Source organism: Argiope bruennichi, chromosome 8 (genome assembly GCF_947563725.1).
Source record: "Argiope bruennichi chromosome 8, qqArgBrue1.1, whole genome shotgun sequence".
Taxonomy (NCBI): domain Eukaryota; kingdom Metazoa; phylum Arthropoda; class Arachnida; order Araneae; family Araneidae; genus Argiope; species Argiope bruennichi.
The window spans coordinates 71633254-71648937 of NC_079158.1; the positions used below are offsets into that span (position 1 = coordinate 71633254).

At 27.0% G+C, this 15684-nt stretch overlaps 1 protein-coding gene across 1 annotated transcript; it reads left to right on the plus strand.

Moving 5' to 3' along the window:
• Positions 1-23: 23 nt before the first annotated feature.
• LOC129981379 (uncharacterized) lies at positions 24-13245 on the plus strand. The gene is made up of 4 exons (XM_056092206.1): positions 24-124; positions 7187-7301; positions 11502-11637; positions 11752-13245. The coding sequence occupies exons 2-4, from the start codon at positions 7201-7203 to the stop codon at positions 11839-11841; spliced, it is 327 nt and encodes a 108-aa protein (XP_055948181.1). The 5' UTR covers positions 24-124; positions 7187-7200; the 3' UTR covers positions 11842-13245.
• Positions 13246-15684: the final 2439 nt, after the last annotated feature.

The following is a 15684-nucleotide window of genomic DNA, read 5'->3' on the forward strand; positions in this document are numbered from 1 at the left end:
AATCGTACTTTTCACAGGTAGGTACGTTTCAGTGAGAGGGGCACCTGTTGTCTAAATATTGATTTGTGGCTCAATACTTTTAACGGTTCAATTGAATCGTTTATCCATGTGCATGAGGAAAAAGGTTGTAATTGCTTTTGTATCTGAATATCGGTTTTTCTTTTCATTTTTTTTTTATTAAAAACAGTTTTGTTATGTAGTGAGTATGAATAATTAATCTTAAATTTCCCTTTATTAATGTCTATTTTGAATCGCTATTTCTTATGTTTGTAATTGATGTTTTTTGCAGTTTACAAATTTGTTCTTGTGATACATTTCATAACCAGGTCATATAAAATTGTTAGAAATGTAGAAATTCCATTGTGAATAAAGAGGTAATGTGATATTGATATTCATATCACATTATGGTCTGTTTATATCCATATATCTCATATGAAAATAAAACAAATCATTATTCATTCCGTATATGTTGCTTTTTATTTGGTCATTATATTACTTTTGTGCTTTATAGTTTTAATAAAATGCATGTTAAATTCTTGTAACTTATTTTTAATTAGCTGAAGGTGATAAACTAACAGGAAATTATATCTGTAGTCATTATTAAATAACACTTTTTATGAGTAGAAGACATATAACCAAAACTTAATCATCTAAACATTTATTTTTTAAAAAATAAGTAAAACAACATTAACATAGATTTAAAAAAATAATATTTTTTTAAGTGCTCACTGTAAAAACAACTTGATATCACAATTAACTACTCAGTGAGAGTATTTAGATCTTTCTCTTTATTTTCAATTAATTAGTCTTCAATTTATTTCTACCTTAAATAAGGCTGACTAAACAAAACACAAACAATAAGCAATAGCATTCATATCATAGTGCTATAATAGACATGGCATGTTGAATAAGTAAGTATATATTGTAATTTTCGTTATATATCAAGGCAAGCCTTTATTTAAGAATCTGTTTTCTTATATGTATTCTGATTTTATTGGGAGTATTTTGAGATTTATTATTTTTAATTAATGCAGAATTTATATTTGATTGAGATTTACCTTACTATATTCCAATATAGTGTAATATGTTATAAATTTCAAAAGTTTTTGAATAAAATTTTTCTTACTGCAAGTTTTTCCTTTCATCTAGACAAATAAAACAAACATGATGAACTTTTTTAATGCATGAAATAAAACTATATTTCAATTCATGTTTTATTGGTAATTTAAGTTTTTTTGTGATAAATTATGACATAATTATACTTAAAATGTTTTCATTTGTTAGTTATTTGCCAGCTCAATTAGTGTAATTTGAAAATAAGCTACAGCTGTTAATGATTTAAAGTTGCAGAGATTTGTATTTATAATAATTTTTTTAAAATATAGAACTATTTAAATCCAATTTTTAGTGACAATTCACATTATTCAGTTGCATAAATTATTTAAAAGTAATTTTCTGCAAACGTATCAAAGGATAAGTTTTCTTAACTGTTTTTCTAGCGGTTAAGTCATATTATGAAGAGTTTTATGTTCATACTTGAAGCTTTCCGAGTATGTTTCAGAATATAAAAAATTATTAAAAGATTAATAATAATGGTTTTGTTGATTACAAGTTAAGAACATTCATAATATTGCAGCCTGTTATTGACACTCTAAATATAGAAAAAGAATAAATCTCTACTTTAAAAAAATAAAATTACTACGTTTTTCAATTAATAATTTAAACAGAAATGACATTGATTAAAATAAAATGTTAAACGTTGAACTAATATATTATATAAACATAGAAAGCTTGACTGTTCAGCATTTTTGTAATTTCAATATATATTAAGAATTGCCATTTCTCAATTGAATAATATACTTCTTGCAACATAGCCAAACATGGCTGTTGAATCAATTAATTTTAAACAATTCATAGGAATTGATCAATAAAGCATAGGTTGTTGCATCTGTTTATCAATAATTAATTGAAATACAAAAAGGCAATAAAGTAAATTTTCTTGTTTGGAGACAACTGTGAAGTAATGAATAGAATGCAACCAAATTGCATATTTAGACTGTGGAAGACACAAGGAACTAAATTTCACTAAAAAATGTATAATATATTGTATAAATGAAAGAGTGTCATATTGAAAATGTTCCACATGAGCCTTGGGATCCTAAAGTTTTGGTTCCAGTAGTACCAATGTATCCATATGATTTTTTTCCCCTTTAAAGAGTGTAAATGGAATTTGGCTTCATTGTATTTATTAGTTTTAGTTGTAAGTGCCTCCAAATAGGCAAAGTTATTTTATGGTCATTCTATAGTTTTCATTATACAAATTTTTTTGAAATGTGATGAAATGAAATTCTAAGAATTCATATAAGAAAAAGAAAAATTAGAGCAAATAAATTATAGTTAGGATAGAATTAATTTTACTTGCTAAAACATGCAACAGTTACTTTTTCATCTTAAGGAGAATGAATATAATATCCTGTTAAGTCTACAGTTAAGTAAAAAGCTAATGCTGGATTTTGATTAAAGCAATAATACTTGGAAAAATAGAAATGTAGCCAAATTCTTATTGGTTTGATAGTGTAATATAAATAATTAAATGGCGAACAGATGAATCAACATATGAAATAAAAGTTAGGGAAAATAAATAATACATAGCATATTACTTCGCAATTTTTAGACTAAACTTTAATAAGTTTGCACCATAACTAGGTAGTTTAGAATGATGAAAAATAAAATGCATCAATTATGAGCTTTATATAACTATAAAATGTAAATAAATGTGTTCATGGTAATTTCTTTCGGATTGCTGTTTAGTTTCACAGAATCATATTTGCAGTGTTTGAGAATAAAGTAATGCTGTCTTCTTACTCTTGTAAATAATTGTAATATTTATTAATTTGTTTGAAAAATCTTAATTGGTTTCATTGTGTCATAAAAATAAATAGGAGGGATATATATATATACCTTATCAAGAAAACAGATTGTACTTAATTTGTCATGGTGCTGCATATTTATAAAATGCATAAACTGAAACATCCAAATTGTCAGCAAATAAAAATATAACTGGGCGAAGGAAATTCATAATAAAAAAGAAAATAGAAACCAAAACTAATTATAATAGGATGAATTTATTTTTTACTGAAATTTATCAGAGAAATATGTCATAACCAAATTTTATTCATCAAGTCATCATTTAATGTTCCAAGTCATCATTTAATGCATTGTATAATTATATTTCGACAATAGTGTAAATGTAAGAATTAAGGTATTAATAACAGGTAATGAATATTTATTCAGTTTTTAATTATGTTTGACTAAAAATTCTTGCATGACTATTTTTTTTTAAAAAAAATGTTTAAAGACATTAGTGTATTAGCAATTACATAAAAAATCAAGCACGATTTAATTACAATTACGAATTAATAATTTTATTGAGTGAAAGAATTTTTATTTCCAAATTAATGCATATCTCTTTTAATTTGGGCACCAGTTAAGTATAGAAATAACAAAAAAATGTATGCAAGTAATATAATAAATGAATTTTTTTATAGTTATGTTTTATGGATTAGATAATGCAAACGAAGATATTTACATAAATACTACTGATGACTTACAACTCTACACATTACTTGGCTAAATACTACATACCGTATTTAGCTCATATTAAAATTATACCAAATAATCTAATGAATCTGCAAAACTTCATCTTTCAAGAATTGAGAACTTGGTGATAGCTCAGTGATAGTTAACAGAAATTTTTAATTTAAACTTTAATAATAATGATCTATAAAATATCTATTGCAATCAACTTTCTTTATTATCATGATGGAATATAGCATAAGAAATGAAATACTTTAACTTAATTTACACAAAAATCTTAATTTTTCAGTTTGTTTATTGTATCTAATTATTAAAAAATTCAGCATTGCAACTTTATTAGAAACGAAGCATTGTTCAAGAGCATATAATATAGTTCAGCATTTCATAAACTTTTGTATTATTTGACTTTTTGAGTTGGAAAAAACTTATGTGATAAAATATATTAAAAAAATACAATAAAAATAGTTATTTCCATTTTTTTATTAGTATTTATACAAAGATATGTTCTTTTGTACGAGCAGAAATATATTTCTATAATTTTTTATTTGATTAAAAAAATGAACACATAATAAGTTTGGATGGACACAAAGTTGTAGCAAGTCTGAAAAGTCAAGGAAACCAAATAAACATGAATGAAAGTATTTTGATTAAAACTAATTTTAAATATTTATATACCAGCTGATTTTTGTGAGATGGTTAAGAAAATGATATGTTTGTTTTCATTCGGTTTGCTTGGAAATCATTATGGAAACCAAGGTATGAATGGCTGCTAAGCATAGAACTTGAAATGTACTCTCAGTTAACATAGGAACCATTGAGCATACTCAGCTATAGATATCGGATAAATATTTATTCACATAAAATATAGGGATTTTGCAGTGTTAAAGAGTAGAATAAGAATATTTACAGATAGTTATCCTTAGAACTTCACTTAGCTGACTGCTTGCTAAACATTTCTTTTGGTAAGTGGTTAGCAATTAAAAAATTAGCAACTAAAATATGTTATTTATTTACTGAATTATATATGTATTACTCTCATAATTTATAAAAATAACAATGTAAAACATTTACATATGGATATTTCACTGAGCTAGGCCAACAGACATTGACATTGCATAATACGAGATGCCTTGGGTGTAGAATATAACCGGGGTTAGTAAATAACCGTCACGAATCGTATTTGATTTGTGTGCGATAAAAAAAATGAAATTGCTCAGCATGCAACTAAATTGAAATACTGATATGAAATTTTTATATGTCTATTGGATTGCTATATTTTTCTATACTTTAGAGTGTAAAATTTTAATGAATGGAATTAACATTATCAAGAGCAATGAATAAAGACACATATTAAATGAGAAAATTATATATAAAATGCTAACCGAAATTCATATACTTTATGAAGAATAAGACAATGATAATATAAAAAAAAAAAAAAAATTCAATTGAAAAACATGATTACCATAATTACAGATAGATAACCAAAAATCAGTAAAATATGGGAAGATATAAGAAGGAATTATTTACCTAAGTAGTTTGAACACTATTATATCTTCTCACAAATCATAGTCTGTTACTTTAAAAAGGACTAAAAAATGTTTAAGATTCAAATTGCCAATACTGCAACTGTTTTGAAATAATCAATTTTTGAATATGTGGTACATTCTAAAATAGACCCCATGAAACTATGTATGAAACATTAAAATATTTTACAGAGATTTTTTTTTTAAATCTTTCAAAAAGAATTTTTCATTGCATAATTATTTTTAGAAGTTTTATAATTGAAATTGTCTGAAGGAAAATAAATGCAAAACATATGAAGTTCCCTGACAGTGTCTTAAATGTGTATGTATTTACTATATGATAGCATGATTTTTTTGGGAGTGGGATTTTATGCCATAAAAATTAGCCAGCTATAAATATCTTTAAATTGAAACTGCAGAAAATGTGAAATATCAGTCCGAAATGTTTGAGTTTAAATTCTGATCCAACAACATCTACTCTTAACTCTAATCATATTATAGAAAATACTTCTACAGAATGAAGACTTCTACTTCAAAAAGTTTATTCTATTTAAAAAAAATTAATATTCTGAATACTTGAATTTATTAATGCATTTTGTAATTAGCTATGATTTAAAAATCCAACTTTCAGTAAAACCAAAATTTATTTTACAAAATGTTCTCGCCTCATAACTTAAAATTAGTAATAGCAGAATACAATTTAATTAATTTTTTCGGTTCATAGTAACATATTAAGACAAATTAAAACAAATAGAAATGTTGGACTTAAAAATTATTAAAAAAATAAACAAAAGCTGTTCCGGAAGTATGAAGGGAAATAAATTCATTAGCAAAATATATTTATTTCTCTTACAACAAAGATGTTGTATTCATACAAGATTTTAAAAGGCACTTTTTTTTTTTTTTCTGTAGAAACAGTACACATTAGATGTTAATGAAAAATATGTCACAATATTATTCATAAATTTTTCTGTAAAGGAATATAAGTTAATACATTACTATTAATTTTTTTTTTTTTCAAAATCAGTAAATAACAGCTTTGAAGATGTATCAACGGAAACATTCGTCAGGCAAAAAGTACTTTTTAATAATTTCAAGATTCATTAATATCAGGAAATTCAGAACCCTCTAAAAACAGCAATAGAAGTAATAATAATAATAATAATAATAAAAAACCCGTAGAAAACAAGTAAAAGCCACCAAATACATAAAAACCACTCAGAAGAAAATAAATAATCTGAAATTTTTTGTTTGTTCTGGACGATTCACATTGTCATTTTTCTTCAGCATTCGTAGTAATGAATTAATATACAAAGAAACGCTTATAAAAGATGAAAATGAATTTATATTAATTAATCATTTTATAAATATGAGTTCATGGAATTTGTATTAAATATCCATTAAATAAGTAGTAAGATTACTGAAAAATATGTTTTAAGCTAATATGTCGACACATTGTTTGGAAAAAAATACCATTCATTCCCAACCCACCTGGAAAAGAATTCTGATGCAACTCAACATATAAATGACAACACTAGGTGCTCCACTCGTTCAAACGCTCCTACCTGCGGTACGGTTTGCAATGGATTCATCCATCCTATAGGGATAAATGTTGCGATTGAGACGCTAGTGTCCTTTTTTTTTATTATTATAACCGAAGTAGGTCAACTGCTGGCACGTGTCAACTGTGTCCCTTACCGGCACGTGTCAATTGCATCACTTTCCGGCATGTGTCAAAAGTTTGTTTTTGTTGTTGCTAATAGTGAATCGGTAGATGTAAAGTTTCAATTTATTAATGTTTGTAAGTATTAAGGTAGTGCATTTTATTTTGTTGCTTGAATTGGAAAAAATATTGTCAGGAACAAATATTAGATGCATAGATTACCTTTTAAATTTTAATTCTCTATAAAATGCTCAATGTTTGCTTGTTCGAACTCGTGTTTAAATACTATTATTCACTGTATAAATATGTTGAAGATTTTTGAATTTTTACATTGCTATTAACGTTGATATAGAATGCGTTATTTAGTTGTTAATTTGAAAGTAATTTATGTGTAATTTTAAAGGAAACCATGGGGAGATGTTACTAAATACTTTATTTTTGCATGGTGTGGGAAGAATAAAGTTACCCCATCATATGAAGTTAGAGGAAGTAAACAACGACAAAGATTTTTATGTGAAGTACGTATGTTTTTTTTTTTTTTGTATGTATATCTTAATTTTTTTTTTTTTTTTTGTATGTGTATCTTGTTAATTTTGCTTCTGTCTTGAGTGCTGCTTGCATATATAATCTTCATTTTATACTCTATAAATGACAGCATATGTGAAATTATTAATTTCTGTATTAACTATTAATGTAGATAATATTACATTATTTTTGAGTAGTTAGAATTAATCATTGTTGCTTGATGAACTAGGGCTATTTTTCAAAACTACTTTATTTCTTAAATGAAAAATAGGAGAGTTATAAATTTAAATATTATTTTTCTGAAGTTATTAGTTTGATTTTTTAAAGTCTTAATTTTTAAAAATTTGCATTAACAAGTATTATATTGAAAAAGGATTTTTTTTTTCCCCTTAAAAGAAAAAATAATACCAATAAAGAGAATAACGAATTAATTTTTAGGTTAAGCTAAATGACTATTGTCTTAATTTTTTTTTTAAGTTCATTTAAACTTTTTCTTAGTTAACTAATTTTTCTTACTTAATAATAGTTGTTGTAACTTTAATTCGAGCTATTAATTATGAATTAATGTTAATTAAGTTTTTTAGAATCACTATATAATAGCTGCATTTTAGTTATCATTAAGTAAAAGTATTCAATTCATTTATGTATTTTCCCTTTTAATTTTGTTATAAATTTTCTTTCTCTTTATGTATTAACAGAAGCCAAAATCTGTCTAATTTAAAAGATTCAAATTAATTTGCTGATAATTATTAAACTGATGAGAGATGGTATTGTGACTGCTGTATTTAAAGGGTTGAGGGCTGATGAAAATTTAATTATATAGTTATTTTTAAATTTTATATATGCATTTTTAATCTTTTTTTAATATTTGAAGCAAAGCCAAGTATTCTTTTTTTTGTTGTTGTTAAAATAATAGTTTAATATTTAGTTATTGATAATTTGCTAGCATTCTTTCTTTTCATGTCCACTTTATATTTTGGATACTATTTGTAGCGAAAAGGACCTTTTTTGTAGCATTAAATGAAAGATTTAATTTAATGAATAGTAAAAAATAGTTTGCATGACCATTTTTGATTCTAATTATTAAGAATAATTTAATATATTACGAATCACAAATAAAATTTTTATAATTGTTAGTGCTTATTATTAAGAGTAATTTATTACATTATTTCTGCATGAATTAAATTCAGCTATTGTATCCATAATGTGTGATTTATAGAGAGTATTAAAGAAAATAATTATTTGCTCTGTTTTCATTTTTATTTGTATATAGCAATTGGGAAATTCATTTGCTAAAATTAATATTATTTTTTAAAATATATATATACATGGTAGGTCATTTTTTATGAAATATATTTCCCTATATGCATATTTAATTGAAATTGCTAGTATCATTTTCTTTTTTTAGAAATAATTTTTTGATTGATTATAGGTAGGGATTGCAATACCGGTATACCGGGATACCGAATACCGGTATTTTGAGCCATTTGTACAATTTCGTAATACCGATATTCACAAGTTTAAATACCGGTTTTTCGGTATTTACTAGAAATTTTTAAAATTGTGTCCACTATATGTTCAGGTATCGCGAACATAGCAAAATAGTATACGTTTTTGTTTTTATGTCTCCCTAACGGACGAAATTAATTAGCCAATTAATGGCTTAAATCTAAATTAGCGAAACATGGATTATCCCTGAAAGAAAATATTGTATCCATAACGACTGATGGGGCAACAATTATGAAAAAAGTTGGAAAGTTGACTGGTGCAAATCAGCAGTTGTGCTATACACATGGAATTCAATTAGGAGTTATAGATGTATTATACCAAAAAAAATAAAGAACAGAAGAATCCAAATAATGTGGATATAAAAATTTCGGATTCCAACTTTGAAAAGTGTAAGAGTGAGAGTGATATTGACAATGAAGATAATGACAATGTAATTCTTGAAGAATATATTGCTAATGAGGATGAAATATTAACCTATCAAGAATTGTTTCCTATCATTTATAAAGTTCGAAAAATTGTTAAGATATTTAAACGTTCCCCTATAAAAATGATATATTACTAACATATATACTAACTGAAAATAAAACAGAATATATGTTAATATTAGATTCTAAAACATGTTGGAACAGTTCACTCCTAATGATGGAACGATTTTTGAAACTGAGAAATACAATCCAAAAAACAATAATCGACTTAAACCTGTAAATTTATTTTTCAGATAGTGAATTCGACTTAATATCCACAACTGTATCAGCTCTACTTCCAATAAAACTGACTATTGAGACATGATGTCGAAGAGATTCTAATTTATTAACAGCTAATGCAACAATAAATTTCATGTTGCAGTCACTGAAAGAACAGTACACATCACTATCTGAAGAATTATATATTACATTGAAAAATCACTCAGAAGATAGGCATACCGAAATAGAAAATGTCTTATGGTATTTACATAATTATAATGATTTTAAAAATGAAAAAGAAGAAAAGAAAATAACCAATTCAAATCTGATTAAGTTTAGAGTAAATTTTCTTAAAATTTTTTACCCACAAACCTATCCACATTCAGAAGAATTCGGTTCAATTATCGAAGATTATGATGTCACTACTGTCGATAGTGAAATGGAATTGTCTCTTGAACAAAAATTAGAATTAGCGATAAATAAAAAAAATTTCAACGAACCAAAATACAATACAGAAATCAGCTATATCAAAACCATCAGACGAGAAATCGATTTGTTTGAAGATGAGGGATTTAGAGGTAAATACTTGGAAAAAGTATATTGCGCATTGCTAACAGTACCACCCACTAGCGTAGATGCCGAAAGAGCGTTTTCGACAGCTGGTTATTTTTACACAAAATTACTTTTCAGGCTTAATGACAGTACAATTGATGCATTATGTTTCTTAAGATCACATTTCAAAAATTTGTAATAGTACCACAGACTGAATAGTGATATTTACACTTTTTTTGTGATTTAAATAAATAAGATGTTTCTTTACTTTTTTATGATTATATACTGTTATAATTTATAAGTTACCAATTATTTTTTGTGATATCTACGCTCTCTAACAAAACTGGCAAATAAAACAAAGAAACACATGTGTTTTCTTTCTTTTTCTAAAATTTCTAATACCGGTATTAAAACCGGTATCCCGGTATTAAGATTTAAAAAATACCGAATACCGGTATTGAAATTTTGGTCCGGTATTGCAATCCCTAATTATAGGTAAAAGTTCCAGGATTTGATTATGTTGGTATAGGAAACTCTACGAACAAAATAGATGCACAGACAAATGCTGCTAGAGACTTTTTATAATATCTACTAAGAGCTGGTAAAATATCACATTCGGAAATGCCTATTGAATTGCCTGTAAGCTGATCTTAAATTTTTAATATTGAAACTAAAATTTTTTATAGTTATAGTGTTCCTTAGGGTTAAATAGTGAGAGAGAAATTTTACTAGTCCTTTTGTTATTTTATTTATTTGCAGTAGTGTGTGAAGTGTTTTTTAGTTACTAGTTTGAAGTGTTTTTCCATTTGCAGTGTTTTATAGTTACTAGTTATTTAATGTCTTCCTGTAGTTGAAAGTGTGTCATTGATGTGGTAACTAATAGAATTTGGAAATATCTCCGTATTGACTTTGCTGTATTTGATCTTGGTTTAGCTTATTTGTGTTAGCTTATCGGTTAAAAGCAATAATATTATTCAGATATTGATTGCTTTTAACCGATTGTTATAAGAAAATCAGTTTAGAATATTTGTCTTGCAATGAATATTCTTTTGATTGGTGATTCGATGATTAAACGCTTTGAAGCCCATTTATCTGAGGATTTGGATATATTTTACCCAGGTGCAGCCATTGAGAGGTTAACCAGTAGAATTTCTACAATAAAGAAAAACTATGATTGGATTTTTCGTGCATGTTGGCACCAATAACATATCAGTTGATAGTGTAGAAATTATACTTCAAAAGTATAGGTCGCTGCTTAATGAGCTTTTATGAATCAACCCAAAGGCAAGAATTATTTTCTCTAGTATCATTCCTAGAGATTTCAATTACTTTGAAAACGATTACTGGAAAACTGATCAACATATAAAAGTCTTAAAACCACAAGATTGAAGCTGTAAATAAAGCATTAGAAAAGTTTTGCTTTAATAAAGATGCTTTTATCTGTTGCAGTTCCAACAAATCATCCTGGTCTGGTTTCCTGGGAAAGGATGATTTACATCCTAATAAAAGTGGTGATCTTCGCTTGGCCAATTATTTCTATGGGTTTTTAAAAAAATGCATTTCTTCAGATAACGCATCTCAAAAGGTATGTGTGAATATTATTGTTTGTATGCAATTTGTAATAATATATATTTTTTAAATATCGAAGAAAGTTGGAAAAGTATTAGCATTTATTTTGGTTTTTATTTAACTTTTGTAGAGGAAAAATTACCAGTCGATCACCCCAGATACATTTTGGATTCTTTGGAGTTTGTCTTCCTGTGATCAGCCTTTATTTTTGTCATCATGATCACAGCATGCTGGTTCTGCTTTGCCTTGTAGTCAGTTACCAATTTCTGTTGACCTTCATACGTTTCTTCTTATCCATCAGCCTCTCAAAAAGTATATATAAATGCACCTGATTTCTGATTATATATAATTTATATTGATGTTTTTAATGTCCATGGAGGTTTAAAAGATCTGTTACTCATTTTTCTTATATAACTATTACATATTCAAAAATGTCAATCAGTTGCTCCTCAATTCATTTTGGATTCTACATAATTTCCTGCTTTGCCTTCCTCAAGACATCTTGATTTTTACCATCTTGGTCAAAACATGCTGCTTCTTGGCCTTTAGCATGGCCATCTGTTTCAGCTTGTCCAGTCTCAACTGCTTCTATTTGTCTTCCAATCTGTTCGATTATTTCTCGTTCTCTTACACTCTCTCCGCCGTTTCTCACTCTCTTCTACTCTTCCTTTGTTGACTAAGACTTCTATTGGCCATGTCCAATTTCTTGTACCTGTTGTTTCCTACATGCCTATCCTCCATTTTATGTACCTATTGCTCCTCTATTACCACTAGCTACTGTACCTGCGTCTGTTCCCTCTCATCCAACTTACAGTCAGTCAGTTGCTGCATGCACTCTGCCAACCCACTGTGAACCAGAACCTGCTCGCCCTCCCTCAGCCCAATGTCCACCAGCATGTGCTTCTAAAAAGCTTGGAAAAGCAAGAATTACTAAGATAAGTAAAAATATTTTACCAAAATGTGACAAAAATATCTATGAAAATATTATTTGCAATATTCCTATAATAAATAAATTTGCAGTATTGCTAGATGATTGTAAAGAAGAAAATAGGACAGATATTTGGCTTTAAATTTAAAAAAGAATATATCACTGGAAGAGGAGGGGCGTACCAAGAATTCCTCATATTCAAAGACTTGTGATTATTGAGGGAGAACTTATTTGTTCAAGTCGTCATTTTCAAGGCATTTAAGAAAATATAAATGTGTAGAACGCGTTAAGAGTACTTATCTTAAAAAATTGAGGTATGCTTCAAATCCTTTTAATCAAGATCTTCTTTTGCAAATCATTTAAAATTAATTAAACCAATGTTTTGTGATGCTTTAACTCTGCCAAAAAACAATTGTACTAATTTATTGGAGGCTAATGTTAGTTCTCAAGCAGAAATTGTAAAAAAGCCCAAATTATGTTTAGTGCCAGCTGAAACAACTTTAGATAATCAACATTTAACTGATAAATGTGAAAATTTTCCCCAGATGTATCTGGAGTATGGTAGATTTTATAGCAGTAATGAATCTTTTAATGGACATAAAAAAAATTGTTCTGGTAACAAGAAGAATGAATTGTATTTTTATACAGAATGTAATAAAGCTTATGTTAGTATATGGAATTTAAATAAACATCTTAATGTTGTACATGGCGTTAAAAATATTAAAACTTATTCTTCCAATTCTAGGACAAGTTTTTAAATTTGGTTAGAATCTGAAATTATTGATACTAGCTCTTATTTTAAAAAATCAACTGGTAAAAAAATGTGTGACAAGAAAACATTCTATTATTATGCATATCAATTTTTTCGGCCATCACATCAGTCAAGGATTAAATCGAGGGCAGAGTGAAATGGTAAATGTAAAAATTAAAAGGGGGTAATTCTTTTCAATATAAATTGTCCCGTTAAGATATGTGTATGCGAACAGTATACATCTGTATTTAATATCTGTTACGTATTATTCCATTTATAACCATCAAATCGGTTACGAGAACACTAAATATCACCCCCTTAAAGAAAGTACTCGCGATTTAATTAAATCTTACTTATTACTTTCCTTTCCCGTTTCAAAAATTGTAACTTTATTACGTGGTGATGTAGGATGTCAAGATAACAGAATTTTTTTTTTCCACAAAGAAAGCCTTTATATCTCATAAAAGTATATAGAATTAAGGCGCTTGCACAATTCAATTCAGCCAGCCAATGATGCCATGTCTGTTTCTTGTATAGTAGAAGAATTAAGGAAAGAGCCATACAATCCTATTTTAATTTTTACATTACAGAAGTCAAAAATGATTTGAAGGCCCTGCACATTTAGATAACTTGTCAAATTATAAAAGTTCTTTTGCATTAGGTTTACAGACTAAAGCACAAAGGATATGTTAAGCATTCAGATAAAATTCTTTGTATTGATGCAACTTATGGCACAAACTTTTATGGCTTTTATCTTCTTTCCCGGCATGTTCAGGATGAGTATGGTCAACAATATCCAGCTGCACATTTTATCACTAATGATTTAATTACCATATCTTAATTGCTTTATTTTCAAGTTTACATTGTCAGATTCCTGACATGAATGTAAATACTGTAATTACCGATGATGATGGTGATTCCTTTAAAGCATTTAATATTCTGTATTACCAATGGCACGTTTTTCCCGCTTGGAAAAGGCAGCTAACTTTAAACATACAAGTTTTTCCGTCAAAAAATGTTACACGAGTTATTAAAAATGATACGAGTCTGTAATAAATTTTGAAAATAAGCTTTCAATGTGTATCAACTGCACTTAATGGCGCAGCATGGCCAAAAATGGCTTTTGCGCCTTAAAACCAAACCAAACCAACTGCACTTTAAATGAATGGCAAAATTTTATTATTTTGTTAGAAATTATTCTGGGAGAAAAGAGTTATGGGCAGCCTGTTTTAGACGATTTTCACATGGTGATACTAATACTAACAATTATTGCTAATCTTTTCACGATCAGTTAAAAAAAACAATATACCTTGAGCGTAAGTATAATAGGCAATTAGATTATCTTGTTTCAAATCTTTTGAGAATGGAAAGGGATAGATTTTTAAAATATTCTTGTAATGTTATTAATAATGTTCCTACTCATTCTAAGTTCACTAAAACTGTTAGAAACACGACAAGGCAGTAAAGATTCTGAATATATGTAGATGTAGTAAATGTAGTAAAAAAAAAAAAAATGGCAGATGCTTGTGTTTTATTGGATCATTGCAACTTTAAATGTTCAAATATTAATTGTGCAATCATTTGTATCATTGCTCTTGTGTAAATACATTTATAAAATTCGTTTAATGTGTTCCAAACCTAATATTTACACAACTGATGATTTTTATAAATTTGATAATGAAAACAGTTTTATAATTAATTCTAATATTTTAAGTGAAAAATTAAATCCTAACATATTATCTACTAATGAAAGTTTCAGATCAAAGGAGGCAGAATGCAAAAAGCTATGTTCGGAAATATTAGAATTAATAGAAATTCTTTGGATTAAAGAAATCATGTTAAATAATATAGTTAGTTGTTTGAATAATTTAGTAGCTGGTATGCATGGGGTTTTGAAACTTAAAAATAATCCGGTTTCTGTTACACATAAATTATATGTTGCACTTAATAAGAAAATTAATCCTCATATTTTTTTAAAAACTTCTCTTAGAAAAAAAAAAAGAAAATGAATTTCTTGGTCCATGAAAATTGCAGTAAGAAGCAAAAATTAAATGAACTTCTTGATGGACCTAATAATCTTTTTGAGCAAGGGCAGATTATAAATCCTATAATGTAAAAAATTCTGAATGTGTTAATCTTGATGTGTTTCATATATTCAATAAGTTTAATGTCGCAAATCCTACTGCTACAATATAAACTATTAATAATATTGGTCTTTCATTTTATATGTTAAAATCTTTGGATCCGTATGAAGAAAAATATCTTAAATCAATATCATCAACTTTGAAAAAAAAGTTGGCTATATGATTTGATTATTGATGCATTTAATTTTGTATTAACTAGGAGATTCACAAATTTCAAAGCTATAGAATCTTTAAACTCTT